This window comes from Tenrec ecaudatus, chromosome 6 (assembly GCF_050624435.1).
Source record: "Tenrec ecaudatus isolate mTenEca1 chromosome 6, mTenEca1.hap1, whole genome shotgun sequence".
NCBI lineage: Eukaryota > Metazoa > Chordata > Mammalia > Afrosoricida > Tenrecidae > Tenrec > Tenrec ecaudatus.
Genome location: NC_134535.1, coordinates 80,314,327 through 80,331,496, shown reverse-complemented (window position 1 = coordinate 80,331,496; position 17,170 = coordinate 80,314,327). Strand labels below are relative to the sequence as shown.

The following is a 17,170-nucleotide window of genomic DNA, read 5'->3' as shown; positions in this document are numbered from 1 at the left end:
ATTGGTAAAATTATTACTATTGTGTTTTTTAATTATAACTGCAGGAGCCCCAAAATCCATCCCTACATAGATGAAGCCTCTGGTGGACTCCTCTGACCCTATCGAAGAATGTGAATGACCTTGCTACCAGAGAGAGACTATTATACATTTGATTACGCTTGATGTAATTAGGTCAAAATGTGGTACCTGGTCTTTTTGATTTCCCCTTTGGCTCATTTTGGATTTGTTCTAGTATTCAATATTTCCTGTTTTTTTGTTTTGTTTTTCTCAACAGAGGTGTTTTTTACCCCCTCTGGTTTATTTTAATAAATATATGTTTGTATGTGTGTGTATGTATGTATGTATGTATATATGTAGTTTTATTGCTATTTTCATTCCTTAGTTCTTTTTGTTTGTTGTATGTTTCCCAATATATGAAGCACAGGATGGGTGGGCATGCAGGTGGGGAGGGAGGAGGTGTAGTTGGAGGGAATTTGGGAGCAAATAATGAATAGAGGTGTAAGGAGGATATTCTGGACATGATTACAGTGCTGTATATGCAGCTTTTTTTCATACAACTGAACTATGGAAGAGTATGATATGTGAATTATATATCTATAAAACTATTGGCAGGGGGTGGAGATTAAGTAACTAGAAAGTTTTGTTCATTTTTTTTAACATTTTATTAGGGACTCATACAACTCATATCAAAATCCATACATATACATACATCAATTGTATAAAGCACAGCTGTTGCCCTAATCATTTTCAAAGCGTTTGCTCTCCACTTAAGCCCTTTGCATCAGGTCCTCTTTTTTCCCCTCCCTCCCCGCTCCTCTCTCCCTCATGAGCCCTTGATAATTTATAAATTACTATTTTGTCATATCTTGCCCTTTCCAGCGTCTCCCTTCACCCCAAAAGTTTTGTTCTTATTTGGGACTAAATTCTAGATTCTTGATGATGCTCACACAGAAATTTGTGTAACCAGTATTCTGTTTCAACATGGCTGACATAAACACTTAATGATCTGAGATCTGTTTCTTTGGTTAATTCATACAACAAATTAGGTTAATTTGTTGTATGAAATGAAACATGTTTTTAAAACTCAGGATGTGTTCATATGAGGTAGGTATAGTTTTTAGATTTAGCCTTTCATTATTAATATTTACTGGATTAAAGTTAAAGTATCCTCAAAACCATCCCAGAGTGCAGTTGAATAGGGAGAGAAAATCTTAGCCATGGAGTAGCTTTGGAAGTGTATGGGGTTAGGTTGTTGTAGGTCAAGTTTCTTCTCAGAGGGGACTCTAGGGTATTTGACTTCTCATGGTCTCCCTGAAAGTGTAAGGGTACAACTGGTACAGCCATTTCAGAACGTGGTGCTAGAGGCTAGCACTGGACTAGGCAGATTGTCATGAAGCTGTGTCTCCCCTGGCTAAGGAATTTCATCATGAGAACTGAGAGTATACATTTTACTACATTTGAAGATGAAACTTATTTTTCTAAAACTATTATTAAAAGGGCCTGGAAACTGATTCTCGCCTGATCATGGTGGTTTATTGGTCTTTAACTTTTTTTTCCCTTTTAATTTGAAATTCATTGTTGTAACTCTGTTCCTAGTTTTTTTTTTATCTTAAAAGAATTATTTGAATTTTTAGTGTGAAGGCAAGGAAGATAAATGTCTTTGCAATTTTGTGTTAGGAATTTGGAATAGGGTTGGAGATAAGTTTACAGAGACTCCTACACTCAATTATTTCTTTGGTTCCCAGTTCACTTAATTAGTGTTCCATTCTGAACCTTTTTCCTACATTTCCGTGACGTGGAGGGCGGTTTACCGTTTTCCAATTAGCTGGGTAGGAAATGGGACTGGTTAGGAAAAACTGGTTAATAAGTTGATTCCCAAATTTTAATGGAATTAGGTTCCCTTGGAAAATAGAAGACAGAAGATATTCACATCATACTTTTGTTTCTTAAAGACCTAGAGTGGATAGATGGAAATACAATTTCATATTCTTACATTCCCAAGGCAACTTAGTAGATACCTATATCCCTGGCAGTACTAGGTATCCTGCCTTGCCTGTTGAGCTTATAATTCAAAAGAAAAATTCTCCGTCTCCACCAGGGGGAATTATACATTTTAAGGCTGATGGATGAAACAAAATGTTGTACATTTTGTACCATAATCCCTCAGCATGGTTTTGCCATTTCTCAAGATAATTCCTCTGTAATACTCAGCTTGTTGAATGATTCTGATGTGACGAGGTTCTGTGATAAAGCACTTTATGCCTATATGAAAATACCAGATTGGTACTATTTTACTCAGGTTTTTCTGATGGAGAAACTGCTAATGAGAGAAGTCACTTTGCTCATTGCCAGAAAAGCAAATCAAACGGTGGTACAAGAATCCATATCTAGGCTTATCTCAGTCTTTTCCCCAGTTTTAGCTCTACTGGTATTGGGAAAATCTGAGAATATTTAAATTGCATTGATCTGAATGACATCAGTTACTGCCTAAACATGGTAGAGTTTAAAGGACAACACAAAGGAGAGCTTATTGTTAGGCATGGTACTCAAAATTATGTTAATAAGCTGCAAAGAGTGGGGCATCAGGTAAAATGTAAGACCAAGAGCCTAGACTTCTTAACTGTTAAGCAAATGCTATCAGGTGACATACCTAGATTGTATGATTGGTATTTCCTTCTTTGTCTGACTGTCTAAGAAGCATCCAGTCCCAAATCAAAGCCTTACTGGGGTATAATTCTGTATATACACAGGACTACCTTGGCCCTCAGCCCTCTCCTTGTTGTTCTGGTCTCTGCTGCATAGTCAGCCACTATTTGCTCATTTGGGGAAGGTAGAATAATGAATTTTTTTCTGTGCCATTTAACCTTCAGGCTGGTTTTGTGTACTTTCTTGTTCAGAACCTCTTAAAAGTCTTATTTTCATAAAACAAACGCATTTCTGTTTGATTGGCTCCATAGCACTTTTGGAGGTTTGTTGGGCAACTTTCTATAATTATACACAATTGCCTCCTTTTTAGTGGCTACATGGATGGTAGTCTATTATAGGAATCTATTATAATTTTTTTTAATTTAAAAAAATCATTTTATTGGGTACTCTTACCACTCTTACCACAATCCATATACCCATCCATTGTGTCAGGCACATTTGTACATATGTTGCCATCATCATTTTCAAAACATTTTCTTTCTACTTCAGCCCTTGGTATCAGCTCATTTTCCCCACTCTCCCTTCCCTCATGAACACTTGATAATTTAAGTTTTTTTCCCATAATTTTCTTAACTAATTCCTTAATAAGGAGCCCTAGTGGCATAGTTGTCATGTAAGACCAGCAGTTCGAAACTACCAACCCTTCTGAAGGAAAAAAACGAGGCATTCGACTCCGGCAAAGAGTGCCCTTCCTAAAGGGAGTCTGTAGAAAACAGACGGCGACAGCCATAGTGAACTTCTACTTGGCGTGACCGAATTATGTGTGATGTATTAGATCCCAGTAATGAAGGTGACAATCACAGAAACTCATAGGGGCAGTACTGACCGGTTCTAGAGGGCTACTGGGAGTCAGCATTAGCTTGATGGCAATGAGTTTGAGTTAATTATTGACATTTAGATTATTTTTTAGATAATTTCTAACTTTGTTACTATAGAACCACAGAAAATATTAATACATATCTTTGTGTACTCAACAGTGTGTACATCCGTAAGGTGTTCTTGCTCATAGCAGAATTATAGGTTCAAAAAAGATGATTTTTATTAATTTTTCTAAATTGGCCTTCACAAAAGTTAAACCCATTTACCAGATCTATGTGAAGATGTCTCTTTTAAAAAACAAACAAACAAAAAACCCTGCCTCCTTTTTAAGACAATGTATATGAAAGGAGAGTGAAAATTATTAACCTTCACTGTAGGAGTTAGTTGGATTGGCGTAGTGGTGGCACAGGCATGGGACAATTGTGGGGATAGCACAGGGCCATGAGCAGCGGGTGCTCTCTTGGACAGAGGGTCACTGTGGGTCGGGACTGATTCAATGATACCTAGCAGCAGCAATAGCGTTGGGGGGTGTGTGTGTACATTACACATATATATTTGTCTTGTTTTAAGTGAGATTGGCCATATTTTTAATATCTTGGCTTGTTTTCAAAGTTGATCCATTAGATTTCAGGCAGGCATGGAGTATCATCGGTAACAAGCATGGACCATCTAGTGAATGTGGCTTCAAAACTCTGAGACAGAATGCTGTGAAGGTAGCTTTCCAAAGCCGCAGTCACCTCCTCTGTTTTCCATCTTGATCTTCTCTCCTAATTTCAGGTGATCATGGAGCTCAGCTTGGCCTCCATGGGACTGGTGGCGATGGAATACATGATGACACCGCAGGCGGAGAAGAAGGCGAGAACAGCCCAGATCCCCAACCCCAACCCGGTCGGAGGAACCGGCGGGAAGCATGCACCTGCCCCTACTGTAAAGACACAGAAGGGAGGTGAGTTTGCCCACTTAGTCTTTTAAGAATATAAAAAAAGAAATTCTCATGGATTTGGAGATGAGGAGGATTAATTTATTTTAATATTAAGATTCAGCAACTTTGCCAAAGGATCAGAGACAATGTATATGAATTCATTGCATTGTAAGACCTTGGTTTCCAGCTCTAGCTTTTTCATTGACACCCCCACACCACACCCCTATTGACTCGTAGGACCCTGGACTGTGGTAGCTAACTGTTTGACCTAAAAATACAAGAGTAAATACATCAAGAAAACTGAAAAAAAGCAACAAACTTGACCAGGGGTTTCCGTGGGTAAGAGGGTCATTGAGTCTGTGTTAATGGTGGCAGAATAATTTGGAAAAGGATATCAATAATGGCTGTGCAACATAAAGAGTATAATTAGTGGCAGTGAATTATACATGAAGAAGTTGAATTGGAGAATATTTTGTTGTGTATGTTTTTGCCACAGTTAAAAAAATAATTACATGCGTACCAATGAGTACAAGGGAGAAAATGCCCTCACATTGATTTGTGGCCATCATTTACAGCTCTTTGATATGACTGACTGACTGACTGCGTAGGATGGCATGGATGAAGTGCCAGTGACACTATTGGGTGGGGGATATAGGGGAGGACAGTGACCTCAAGTGGTGGGCCTGACAGTGGTTACCAGTCGTCTGTTTCCAGTGTAACAAAATTATGTACAAAATGTGTAAAGAAAACGAGCCTTTCACAGCCTGACCTGTAATGATTTTCGTCTTTCCTTTACAATAGACAAAAATGCTTGCTTTAGATAGGGAGATTTTCCATTAGGGAATCTAAAATATTCTACAGAATAAAGGCCTGATGCATTTCCTCACTGGTAACATCTGTTATTTAATATCTCTAGAGAGCTCTAAACTTTTTAGAATAGTTTTATTGGCATTTACTTCACATGTACAATTTAATTCAGTTGTATTTTAACCTGACTAACTTCAGCCATAATTGACTTTTCACTGCTGGCTGTCTGATCGCAAGGCTAGCCCCGTCCCTCCACTGTGGTCAGAGGCCGTTCACCTGAGTTTTCATTCCATGTGGAGACCCTGCAGATGGATTTTAAGTTTCCAATTTAAGTTGATACCATTCCCTCCTTCATATTGGGATTTTATTAGAGAGTTCTAAATGCTGTTTCCTTCTAGTCACGACTTTAAAAAGAGAATGATAAGCGTTAACAAAACCGCTTATGCCTTTTAAATGCCTTTGAAAAATCTTCACAAGGTTTTGTCCCAATACAAACACGTACAAAAATACGAAACAGGGAAAACACCAAAACAGAAAACCAGCTACTTTCAGTCAGGGAAAAGCAAAGTCCTCCTGCATCAGACATACTGGGGAAATGAGTTTCCCTCGCATGGGACTTACGGTGGATCGGAATTTCTGAAGGAAATTCTGACGTATAGCTAATTGTGATTTCACTTCCATTAGAGATTTTTTCATTACAATTGTTTGACTCCGCAAACATCGGAAGCACTGCTGCAGAGCCAGCCCGTCCCACGGTGCTCTGAGTGAAGACAGGGCAGGCTTGCTGCTGGATGACTAGAAGCTCACTGCCCAAGGCTCCAGGCAGCGAGAGCAACAGCCATCAAATCCATTCGAGGTTTTTGTTCTAACATGACAGGACTTCAAAAGGTTCACGGATAAAGGAAAAAAGAGCCACGAGGAAAGCACGTTCAAGCTTAGTGCACAGAGAAAGGCAGCCTGAGGCAGCACAGAAGCCGCTGAACTAGTAAAGCAGAGTGCCTTGGGGTAAGAGGCTGGCTTGCCGTTTAGGTGCCCATTGGGTATTGGTGAGTACCAAGAGATTGCTCATTCCTGCTGAGCAGGGTGGAGACAGGCCAAGTGCCAGACAGGAGTGTGCCTCTTGCCTTGAAAAGGCACTGCTGCGGACACAGAGCCATCCTGAACGTTTCAGATCCTGACTTGTGTCCTGTTGGCTTCTCTGATGTACTCCCATAATCACTTCAAAAAAAAGTTCAAGGATAAATTTGATTCTCTCTCAGTTCCATTTTACCATGAACTTTTTAAAGCCTGCACATGTACTGTTAAAACCCAATACTGCTCCTTACAGGGGGAAAAAAATTAATACAAGCAGTCCCTGATTCCAAATTAGCTTCATTCCAAAGTTTGTCTGAATTGAATTTATAGTTAGTATAAAATATCTTTCTATGCATAAGAAACAATAGATACTTCCAGATAACCTAAGCATCTTTAATATAATACAGTAATAATATTTTAATGGATATCCCAAAGTAGAATCCATTTGTTGTTAAAGTCTTTTTCTTTCCCTGAAAATCCCTCATATTTTCTCAGCTTTTTAGATTTTAGTTTAACCATTTAACTTTTCTAGGAGAAAAGTTCTATAGTTATAAAATGTTCTATTTTCCTTAAGTTTTCTACTAAGTATTAAAAAGAAAGAACATCCTGATCATTAAATAAGTTCCTAGCCAAAAATATCACCATATTCACAGCATTTCCTGTGGAAAATGCTTGCAATTGTGGCTTAAACTTCCTGAAAAATAAAAGAAAAATCCTCACAAACTATTCAAATCTCAAAAGAGTAATTATCTCATCACATAACCAAACATGTAAACATCAAAATTGATTAAGCAATAGGAGAGCAAGAAACGGTAAGTATCTAGTAGGGGCGGATAAAATCCTATCATTTGGATTATTAATCATTAGAATTGACTTCAGATTAATCTTCTGACATTAAAGCTTAAAAATAACAAGAATAATTTGAGTTAATTTTGAGTTTTTTTTAGTAGTTACTGTTGATACTTTCTGCTGCTTTAATTGTCTCTAGAATGAATAATGAAGAGTTGTATTCTTACTTGCAGAGGCTCTGGGGACCCTGGCAAAAAGAAACAGCACATTTGTCACATCCAAGGTTGTGGCAAAGTATATGGCAAGACGTCACACCTAAGAGCACACTTGCGCTGGCACACAGGAGAGAGGCCATTCATGTGTACCTGGTCATACTGTGGGAAACGTTTCACTCGTTCAGATGAGCTGCAGAGGCACAAACGTACTCACACAGGTGAGCCAGAACTAGAGGAATAGAGATGAAATAATAGCCCACAATTGAAAACGTAAATGTGCTTCTGAAATAACTAAAAAATTCAGAACTGTACATTGAAAGCACAGTAAATAAATATGTGGGTCCCTAATGGAAGTGGGTCATCTGGAAGACCGTTGAAGTGGACGTTAGCAGGGGAGAATATCGACCTCCCATTCATCATGGTTGTTTTACGTTGACTTCCTGCTGAGGTCCGTCTTGGCGTTCTGAGCACTCCCCAGCCTGTATCTGGTTTTGCTTCCTAAAAGCTAGTGATGCCGCCTTCTCATGTGCTGGCCTCATATAAATGTAGTGTGGTGGCATTAAGGCAAGACTCCCTTCTGTTCATTCCTTACCTCCTTTTTCTTCATTTCTGCAGGTGAGAAGAAATTTGCCTGTCCTGAGTGCCCCAAGCGCTTCATGAGGAGTGACCATCTGTCAAAGCATATCAAGACCCACCAGAATAAGAAAGGGGGCCCAGGTGTCGCCCTGAGTGTGGGCACTTTGCCCCTGGACAGTGGGGCAGGTTCAGAAGGCAGTGGCACTGCCACTCCTTCTACCCTTATTACTACCAATATGGTAGCCATGGAAGCCATCTGTCCAGAGGGTATTGCCCGCCTTGCCAACAGTGGCATCAACGTCATGCAGGTGGCAGATCTGCAGTCCATTAATATCAGTGGGAATGGCTTCTGAGATCAGGCACCCGGGGGCAGAGACATATGGGCCATACCCATCAACCCCGGGATGCAAGGTAGCATGGGTCCAAGAGACATGTGGGAGAGAGCCATGAGGCATTAAAAATGCATGGTGGTGGGAAGAATTGGGGGCAGAAATGCAAGAGAAGAGAGATGGGGTTCTGGCACCCACATATATCATCAGTGCCTCCCTAAAGTGGGGAACATTAATGACAATTCTGTTGGTGCCACACTTTGATGAGCATTTGTTTGACCCCAGACAGTTTCTTATACTTCTTACCCCAGCCACCCTCCTGCCTTTTCCATCTCAGCTCCCCCATGATGGATTCCCTCCCCTTTCCTAAAGCCATCATGCCTTGATAAATATATATGATCATTGAAATACTTTTTAACAAAAAACAGATTCTATATTATATATAAAGATATATATAAAGATATATAGAGATGCATTCACAGGGGTTGGCTGGGAGGAGGAAGGAGACCATTCTGTGACCAAAATGCCTTGGTCATTTTTATATTGCCTTATTTTCCTATGGCTGAGCCTTGTGACGACACATCAAGCTTTTCTGTAGATGTTGTCTTGGCTTCCCACCAGATTAAGCATTCATATTGCTCTGCTTTTAGTTTATATATACATGCATAATGTTTTTCCTCTCTTAATTTTGTCTTTATTTGGGATCAGCCTCTTGCACTCCTTTCCTGACTCAACACTGTCTATCTCCCCTTCTGTTACCTGATCACTTCATGTTATGTTTTTGGTAGTGATCCCTGGAGGAGACTCATGTCAATATTGTCTTTTAAAAGTCCTACATCCTAGCCACAGAGCAGAGAAGCCTTGAGACCCAGGCGGATGCTTGTGGGAGCAGGGGAAGGAGTGTTTTATAAAAAAAAACTACTGACGCAGGCGCCCTTTTGGTGCTGGAGGGTCAAAGGCACCTCCCTTCCCTAACTGTTCTAAGCGTGGAGATTCAGGAGTCTTCCTCTATGAAGAGACAGGAGACCCTTTGATGGTGATAGTCTGGGATCAGAGTGAATAAACTGTCAAAAGATGGTTAAGTAAGAAGTGGGGCTTTAAGTCGGAGTCTGATGTGTCCAGAAGAGGAGGTGACTTGAAGTCGTTGGGTTCAGGAGTTGGTGGAGCATTTGAACTTTCCCATAGTTGTCTACCCTCCAAGGTAGCTGCGGGCTTTGGTTTGTGAGGAATTCCACTTCTTCCTTTGAACATCCTCAGCGTTTCTTCCCCCTTGTGTTACCAAGGAGCACCCTCTAATAAGTCTGTTCTGGCTTTCCGCTCTGTAGAACTGGAGCGTGTGTGAGTGGCGAGGCCATGGTTCTCCTGTGCTCTTCCTGTGTGCACTTAGGGCCGTTCCTAAGGAAAAGGAAGCACAGGGTCATGGGAAGGATAGCCCAGAACAAAAACAAGTCTCGTCCTCACATTGTGGTTTAGAGAAGAGATTGGAAGAAATCGTCCTTTCTTCATGGCCTGATTCCAGAAGAGCCTAATCAAAAAATGATAGCGGCAGGGAACTCTTGGTGCATTTGGCACTGAGATTTACATGCGACTAGAATTGTCCTCAAGGCCCAGCCATTCAAACATTTTCTCTCTTGACCTTCTGATACCTTGTCAGAGAGCCTTTTCACTGTGAGGGCGTCTGGAAATGGCTGTGTCGATGTGTGTAATGTTAGGTTTCTATTGGCCAACACTAAAAGAGACCTGCAATAAAAGTGTCCCCTGATCTGATAGAAGGTGAAGTTTTTGTGTGTGCCTGTGTGTGAATGTGTGCGTGTGCCTGAATGAGGGGGCTTCAAAAATTTCATGGAAAAAGAAATTAAGAGAATGGGATTTTCCCATGAACTTTTTGACGCTTTTGCGTGTATATATACACACAGGTGAAAAATTGTATTGGAAATTGTTGGAAAGTGAATCAAATCCAGATCAAAATGCCTTTCAGGCCCGTTACCTGGAAATGTAGCCTAAAAACCTGGTGTGTTCCTGAGATTATTTCTTTTGCTTAATGCTAAATCAGTTTTAAAGGGGGGATATTTCACTGCACTTTGCAAAGGGAAACTTTTTTGTATTTGAAAGTGGAACCAACATCCAGATCCTGTAGAAGAGCCCTAGTTCTCTGCAAAGGTCTTTCTACCGTGGCTCAGATAGATGATGCTGTGAATCTATTATGTATTTCATATAATACATAAGTTTGGGTAAGTTTGTACTGTTGTTTACCGTGAACTAGGAGACCTATTCTAAAATATAGTCCACTTCATTTGGGCATTTCTCACAGACATCATACTGTTTTCGATACTCAGGAACTATTGCAAAGAACTCCCCCTGCCCCCAATTCTGTTCATGTGAAGTGAAAGTCATCCATGCCCAGCCACCCGTATCCCAGGGAAGGCAGCGCTCGGAGCCTTTATTTGACGTCTGTAATCATGTACTTTGGCATCTGTTGGAGCAAAGGGGAGGAAGACTCCTGGGAGTGTGCAGTGTTTTGCTAGCGCATTTCAAGGAACGGACTCTCCTCCTGTAGGAAGTGACGGCATGGAAAAGGAGCTTAGTGATGCTGAGGATGACAGTTTCTGGTGGTTAATTGAGAAGGGTCCTCTTGGATGGAAAAGCTGCTGGCTTATCACAACCCAGTTGTCAGATTGACACCAAATTCTTACCACTTGCTCTCTTTGGCGGCTGCTTTTGTCCCCCAGCAGCAGAGTGCCTCTGCCTTTCCCACAGAAACATAGGAGCTTACATTCCTTGAGTCAGGAGCTCATTACTGAAATTCCCCTTTCCCTGCACTATCCAGCAGAAATAATGGAACTGACAGGCAAATTGATTCTGATTCATTTTGTTTCTCTCCATGAATGGCTTTTTAATTTATTTGTTTTAATGACCAAACCTTTCAGGGCCCGGGCGCCCAGAGGAGTGGTCACGCTAATGCACTCATACGCTCACCCGCTCAGCCGCCCGTCAGTGGACTGGCTCACTTGTACCCAGACAGCAGCGACCCACACCACCTTCCTTCAGGGACCTTCTGGCTGCCACGCTGTGGGTGCTGTGCAGATATGCAATTTATTGGATGTTTCTCATCCTGGTTCGGAATAAATAGAACCTTTGATTCCAGAAAGTATAGACTGAAATGTGGGGTAAAGATTATGATTGGGGGAGGGTTGGAGACAAAAGCTGTAAATTACTATGGCTGATTTATTTCTACTATATACATATATATATATTTTTTGCTTTTGTATATCCTATATAGGAAACTAAGCATTGTATTTTTTTAACAAACCTGAGAAAGCACTATGAACTGCAGGTGTTTGACTTTCAGAATATATTTTGTATTGTTAATATCTTCACATTATGTGAATACTGGAAGTTGCAGATCTTTGCTAGGACGCAATAAATTTATATACTGTTTGAGGGGTTCTTCTAGGGGCACTAATCAGGCCCCTGTTTTGCTTTGTGGGAGCCCTGGTGCTACTTGTTTTTACTCATTTTTAAGTACCCTGATGCCTTTGGGACCTTGGGATCAGATCGATGATTTTTAGGACTTCGGTGCCAAGGAAATGATAGTCTAGCTGCCCCGAGTGCGTGAGGGCGCTTTTGCATAGCTCAGCTTCCCCTTTCCAACCAAAGCCTGCTTGTCTTTGGGAGTTGGGAGGAGAAAGAAACCTGTAATCTCAGCGAGTCATCTCCCTTAGAAGTGAGCGAGCCAGCCAGTGACCCCATGGCAGGAGGGAAGGTAGTAGCGATGGCTTTGAGGAAAGGGAGGAGGATATGGCACTTCTCCAACCCCGGAAAACAGTGCTTTTGAAAACCGCTGATAAAATATGGGCAGGTTATTACTTTTGTTTGGGAGCCTGTGTGCTCTCCCTGCTGCCTCTCTCGGCTCTGCTCCTGGTACAGACCTCCTCTGGGAGGGTGAGCACAGACCAGCTTTGAGGTTGACCTGTTGTTTTTTCCATTATCTGCCATCCCTAAATACCAGACCCCAGGAAGACATTAAGCAGCCCTAAACTTAAGTTCCGACTCCCTCTTCCAGATGTGGCTTACTTGCTTCAGATTGCAGCCTGGGAAAGGAGAAGGGGAGTCCTTGGCTTTATTCCTCCCTAGGTCTTCTCTAACCGGAATTCCCCAAACCCCCAAAGATTTCCTCAACAGTGTTCACATGAGAGAAATGAGTATGTTGTTCCCTTCTCCCCTTCACTCATCAAGCAGCCCCAGCCTGCCTTGTCTCTGCTACGGGAGTAAGAGATGTGGCGATCTGTCCCTCAACTCCCTGAAGTCCCAGCTCCCCATCAGACAAAACGGGCCTAGGCTGGGCTTCAGGTAGTGAGAACTTTGTTGCTACCTCTCCTGGGGTGTGTGCGCCCATATTTCACCTTCAGGAATTACAGTGTGCCTTCACCCGGGGTTTGGGCTTCCTGGTGTGTAGCCTTCAACTTTTCCAGCAGTTGCTCTTGAACACAAGGGCACAACTTCCTGTTTCTGCTCGACCCTCTGTCCGAAAGGCCTCCTGTAGCCTTCCCCAATCTAGGGCACAAAGACTGGAGGAAGTGCTGAGATGGACCCGAGCAGACCCCTTCTATACACACCCATGGCAGCTGCCCAGGGCCTGCCCCCTCTTCCCTCCCGTCATCCTCTGGGGGCGGTGGGGCAGTGCTCCGATCTCTGGTGCCTAAAACGAGTTTGTTTCTCTCAACACTGGCAATGGCCAGTCTTCATACCACTGTTGCCTTTTTAAACTTCTTAATCTCATGCTGTGTTTGTTGTTGGTTCCAACCTGATTATCACCAGGGCTGTGTGGGGAAATACTTTAAAATGCTCACTCATCTTACTCGCTCTTTTGTCTTTTCGTTGCTGTTGTTATGTATGAAGCTACTCTTTCAGTTTCATCTTGCTCGCTCATCTTCCTTTCTGGTTCCCATCCCATCCCCACCTTTGTCTCTGGGTATTCTGGGGCTCCTCCTCTCTCTCTCTCTCTCTTTTTTGGCCTTTTTGTACAAAGATTAGTTTCAATGTAGTCTGTAGCTTCTTTGTAAACCAATTAAAGAAAAAAATTTTTTTAATAAAAAGCCATGTCTCTGGTGTGTTGAGGGTTGGGCATGGGAGGATTGAACATGTCGTTGGTATAACTTCAAATCCTGAAACGAACACAGGTGTGTGGCCATAATGTTGTGCTTCTGTACACACTCAGTGCAAATGTACCCCACTTGCCTGCCAGGTAAGCCATCCCTGGGCCAAACGACTGAGCGCCACAGCTTCATAGAAACGTGAAGGGCCCAGCGAAGGTCGCTCCAACTTTTTAATGTTTATTTTTTTGATAACTTTAGATTTATAGAAATGTTGCCAAAAGTACAGTTTTCATAAACCTCTCCCTCACTTCCACCCTGTGGGGCCCTGCCCCCCTCCCCCATTTTACCAGGGGACATCTGTCAAAACTAAAACTGACATTGGTGTATATTAGCTCAACTCCAGACTTCACCTTGGTTTCAGCAACATTTTCTACATTGATGGCCTGTTCCAGGTGCCAATCCAGGTATCATTGCATGCAGTGGTCATGTTTACCTAGTGTGTTCTGCGACAGTTTCTCAGACTTTCCTTGTTTTTAATGATCTTAATCCGGAGGGAGTATTGCCCACATGTCCTGGGCTTGTTTTTCTCCTATGATTTTGAGCTTACAGTTTTTGGAAAATACCACAGAGGTGAAGTTTCCCCTCATAGTATTGAGTGTGTGATGGACACGTGACATTGGTGATGGTAATGTTCACCACTTGATTAAAGTGGTGGTTGACAGGTCTCCCTACTGTGCAGGTAGTGTTTGTCTACACACAAACCCCAAATCCATTCTTGGGGAACAAACCAAACTAGCCCACCCTTGGTGGGGGTGGGATAAGGGTACAAAGCTTTACCTCCTGAAGAGGACACTACATACATTATTTAGGATTACCCATTTAATCATTTGTATTGCTGAAGCTGCATATTTATCATGCATTGTGGTTGCCTCCCGTGTGTGTGTGTGTGTGTGTGTGTGTGTGTGTGTGTGACATTCCTCCATTCTGTGGGGTTTTGAGCTCTTTCTGATAAGATGTTTTAGACTCATATTACATTTTCCTTGCACCAGTTCTAAACAATCATTTTTTAATTAACATTTTATTAGGGACTCCTACAACTCTGCTCACAATCCATACATACATCAATTGTATGAAGCACATCTGTACATTCTTTGCCCTCCTCATTTTTCAAAGCATTTGCTCTCCACTTAAGCCCTTTGCATCAAGTCAAAGAAATCATTTTTATAAAAGGCCTTGATTCTTTTAACGAGGGGTCTTCAAAGTTTGTGAACTCCATGAGCTTTTCCAAGTCCGTTTGTCTATTAAGTATATTCAGTTAGCACAAAACCTTGCTTACCACGATTAAATGTGGACCTCCACCCCCAGTTGAAATAGAAGATAGTTAGCTTTGCCAGTTCCCCTCGGGCTGTGGTTTTCCTTTATTGCCCTGGAGGAGTCCGCCCGTGGCTAGTTCTAGGTTTTTTGCTCAGTTCATTCGCTGCCGTTTGTCAGCCACAGGTAAACTCCGTCACTTGCTCTCCGCAGGTAGCCAGGGCCATACAGCATTTGGCTTGATGGCAGGTTTTATTTTGTGTCAACTTGGATAGCTGTGTCCCCATTCGTTCAGGACACATTCCTTGAGCCCTAACGGTGTGCTGGTTGGGCTGAGCAATAACGGTTTGAAAAACCAAACCATCACCACGTCCGGAGACGGAGACGGCTTTAACTGCACATTTGGCCATCAGCGGATGAGCTAGAAGCAGGTATCCCTTCACCGGGCTCTTTAAACGGATGCTTAGCAGTCACAGACACGCTTCCTAGGAATGCGGCTTCCTTTGCAGACCCGCCTGGCGCTCGCCAGGTGTTCTCTGGCCTCCTACGGTTCTGGTTCTGTGTCTCCCTCTGAAGCCCTCCAGGTAGCCCCGCGCTCTCAGCTCACATTCAGAAAAATCGGCTTCCTCTTCGAACAACTGATCTAGTTCTTTCATTTCCGAAGTTGGTGCAAGTCATTTCCACTCCAGCCCCGTGGAGTCATTGCTCTGCAATCTCCCCTGACAAAGCCGACCCTCCGGCTGCTGGCCGGCAGCCTGCGCCACTCCACGGCAACGATGTCCCTCTGCCCGCCGCTCCATCCGAAAGCCTTCTTAGAGGGGGAACCCACACGCCTGGTTCTCCTCCCACCTCTGACTAGTGGTTGTTTCGCCCTCACATTGTTCTCCTTTCTGACTCATCGTGACTCGGGCAAAGAGCCAAGCTCGCTGGCCCATTAAGGTCTCCCGGCTGTAATCTCAGAGCAAAATTGCCAGGTATTTTCTCCTGCGCAGCCACTAATGGGTTAACACCCCGCCGGAGCCCCGCAGTATTCTCCCCTAAATGTGGGCCGCTACTTGTCATTCATCCCTTACCTTTCCCCCCCCCCCCCCCGTTTACGGAAGCCCCACCCACTGTAGCTGTTACATACATGTTAAGGGGGGAAACCCCTCTAAACTCACTGCAAAATCAGTTTCTACCCGGCAGCCCTGTTGGATAGACGAGAACTGCCCCTGTGGGTTTCCCAAACGCTGCCATCACTGCAGTGGGGTAGGGGGGCAATCCCAAAGTTGCTACTTTTCTCTTAGCCAGGAAGCCTGCCTACTGGGTGATTCAAACGGTGTGTAAAACCGTCCCCTTGGCCCTCACAAGTGTCACCTGCCCTCGGGCACACATGCACACATGCACTCGACCGCAAAATGACCTTGTCCTTTCGCATCGGACTACTGAGGAACCCTACCTAGACAATGGACCTTCACATTTTCCCTTTTAAGTTTTTCTTACGCTGTCTAGAACTCACCTTGGCTACTGCTACCGTCTTAAAATTAATTTGTAGTCTTCCGGAGCCCCAGTCAATCACCTTCTGTATCGCGCTGCCTAAAATCTTTAGGAACAAGCTAAGCTTTCAACAGAGAAATGAAGCGGTGACCAGCCTGCCCCACCCCGATCTTCAAGGGGGCCTGGTAGGGTATGAGTTTCCAAATCAACGCACTATTCGTTCGCTTTCTGCTCCGGCAAACACTTACGCCCTGGGAAGCCCACAGTAGCAGGTCTGCTCTGTCCTGGATGGCTGAGTCGGAATCGACTCGATGGCATTGAGTCTGGTGGGGTTTGGGTCCCATCTTCTGCCCTGCCAACAAACCACACCACACCACACCTACACTCACTCGACTTCACAATTCTGCCTTTATTCTTGGACCCTCTGTCTAGAACTCTCGTTCTTGTTATGTCCTTGTTTACCCGTGAGGTGATTTAAATATCCTTTTCTCTATGTAGAGCCCTGGTGGGGTCGTATATTACATACTGGGCTGCTCGCTGCAAGGTCGGGAGTTTGAAACCATGAGCTGATCTGTGGGGAAACGAAGGAGGCTTTCTACCCCGTGAAACGTTGCAGTCTCAGAAACTCCCAGGAGCTGTTCTACCCTGTCCTGTAGGCACCCGATGAGTTGGAATTGACTGGATGGCAGTGAGTTTGGTTTGGTTTGGTTTTTGTTTTCTCCAGGAAAAGGGGCCCTGAATTTACAGCCATATTCCCCTCACCACCCCACCCCCAAACACACCCCATTTCCCTGATCTGGGAAGCTGAGCGGGGTTGGGCCTGGTTTGGATTTGATGGGGAAAGGGGGCCTGGGGCGCTGTCAGGCACCGGGTGGCTCCCCAGAGGTCAGGGAGCACTTCAAGCTGAGCCGCCCGCTGTGCTGTGAGGGTTGAAGCTGGCTGCTCCTGTAAACAGCTCCAGCTTCAGAAACCTTCTAGGGTCACTCTTCATCGGAATCAACTTCTTTTTCTCTATGAAGCCCTCTGAGGCAGCAGTTCTCATCCTGTGGG

General features: G+C 43.4%; 1 protein-coding gene and 1 non-coding gene across 3 annotated transcripts in view; one reads left to right on the top strand and one right to left on the bottom strand.

Annotated features, from left to right (window-relative positions):
- Nucleotides 1–13,316, top strand: part of SP1 (Sp1 transcription factor) — a 36,347-nt gene extending 23,031 nt beyond the window's left edge. For both annotated transcript variants that reach the window (XM_075551609.1, XM_075551610.1), the window contains exons 4-6: nt 4,303–4,471; nt 7,351–7,550; nt 7,948–13,316. In XM_075551609.1, coding sequence (XP_075407724.1) covers nt 4,303–4,471; nt 7,351–7,550; nt 7,948–8,261 — 683 coding nt within the window. In that variant the 3' untranslated portion in view covers nt 8,262–13,316. The remainder of the gene's footprint in view (nt 1–4,302; nt 4,472–7,350; nt 7,551–7,947) is intronic.
- On the bottom strand, nt 5,954–6,098 carry LOC142452284 (small nucleolar RNA SNORA79). The gene has a single exon (XR_012785303.1). It is a non-coding gene; the product is annotated as a small nucleolar RNA SNORA79 (small nucleolar RNA).
- Nucleotides 13,317–17,170: the final 3,854 nt, after the last annotated feature.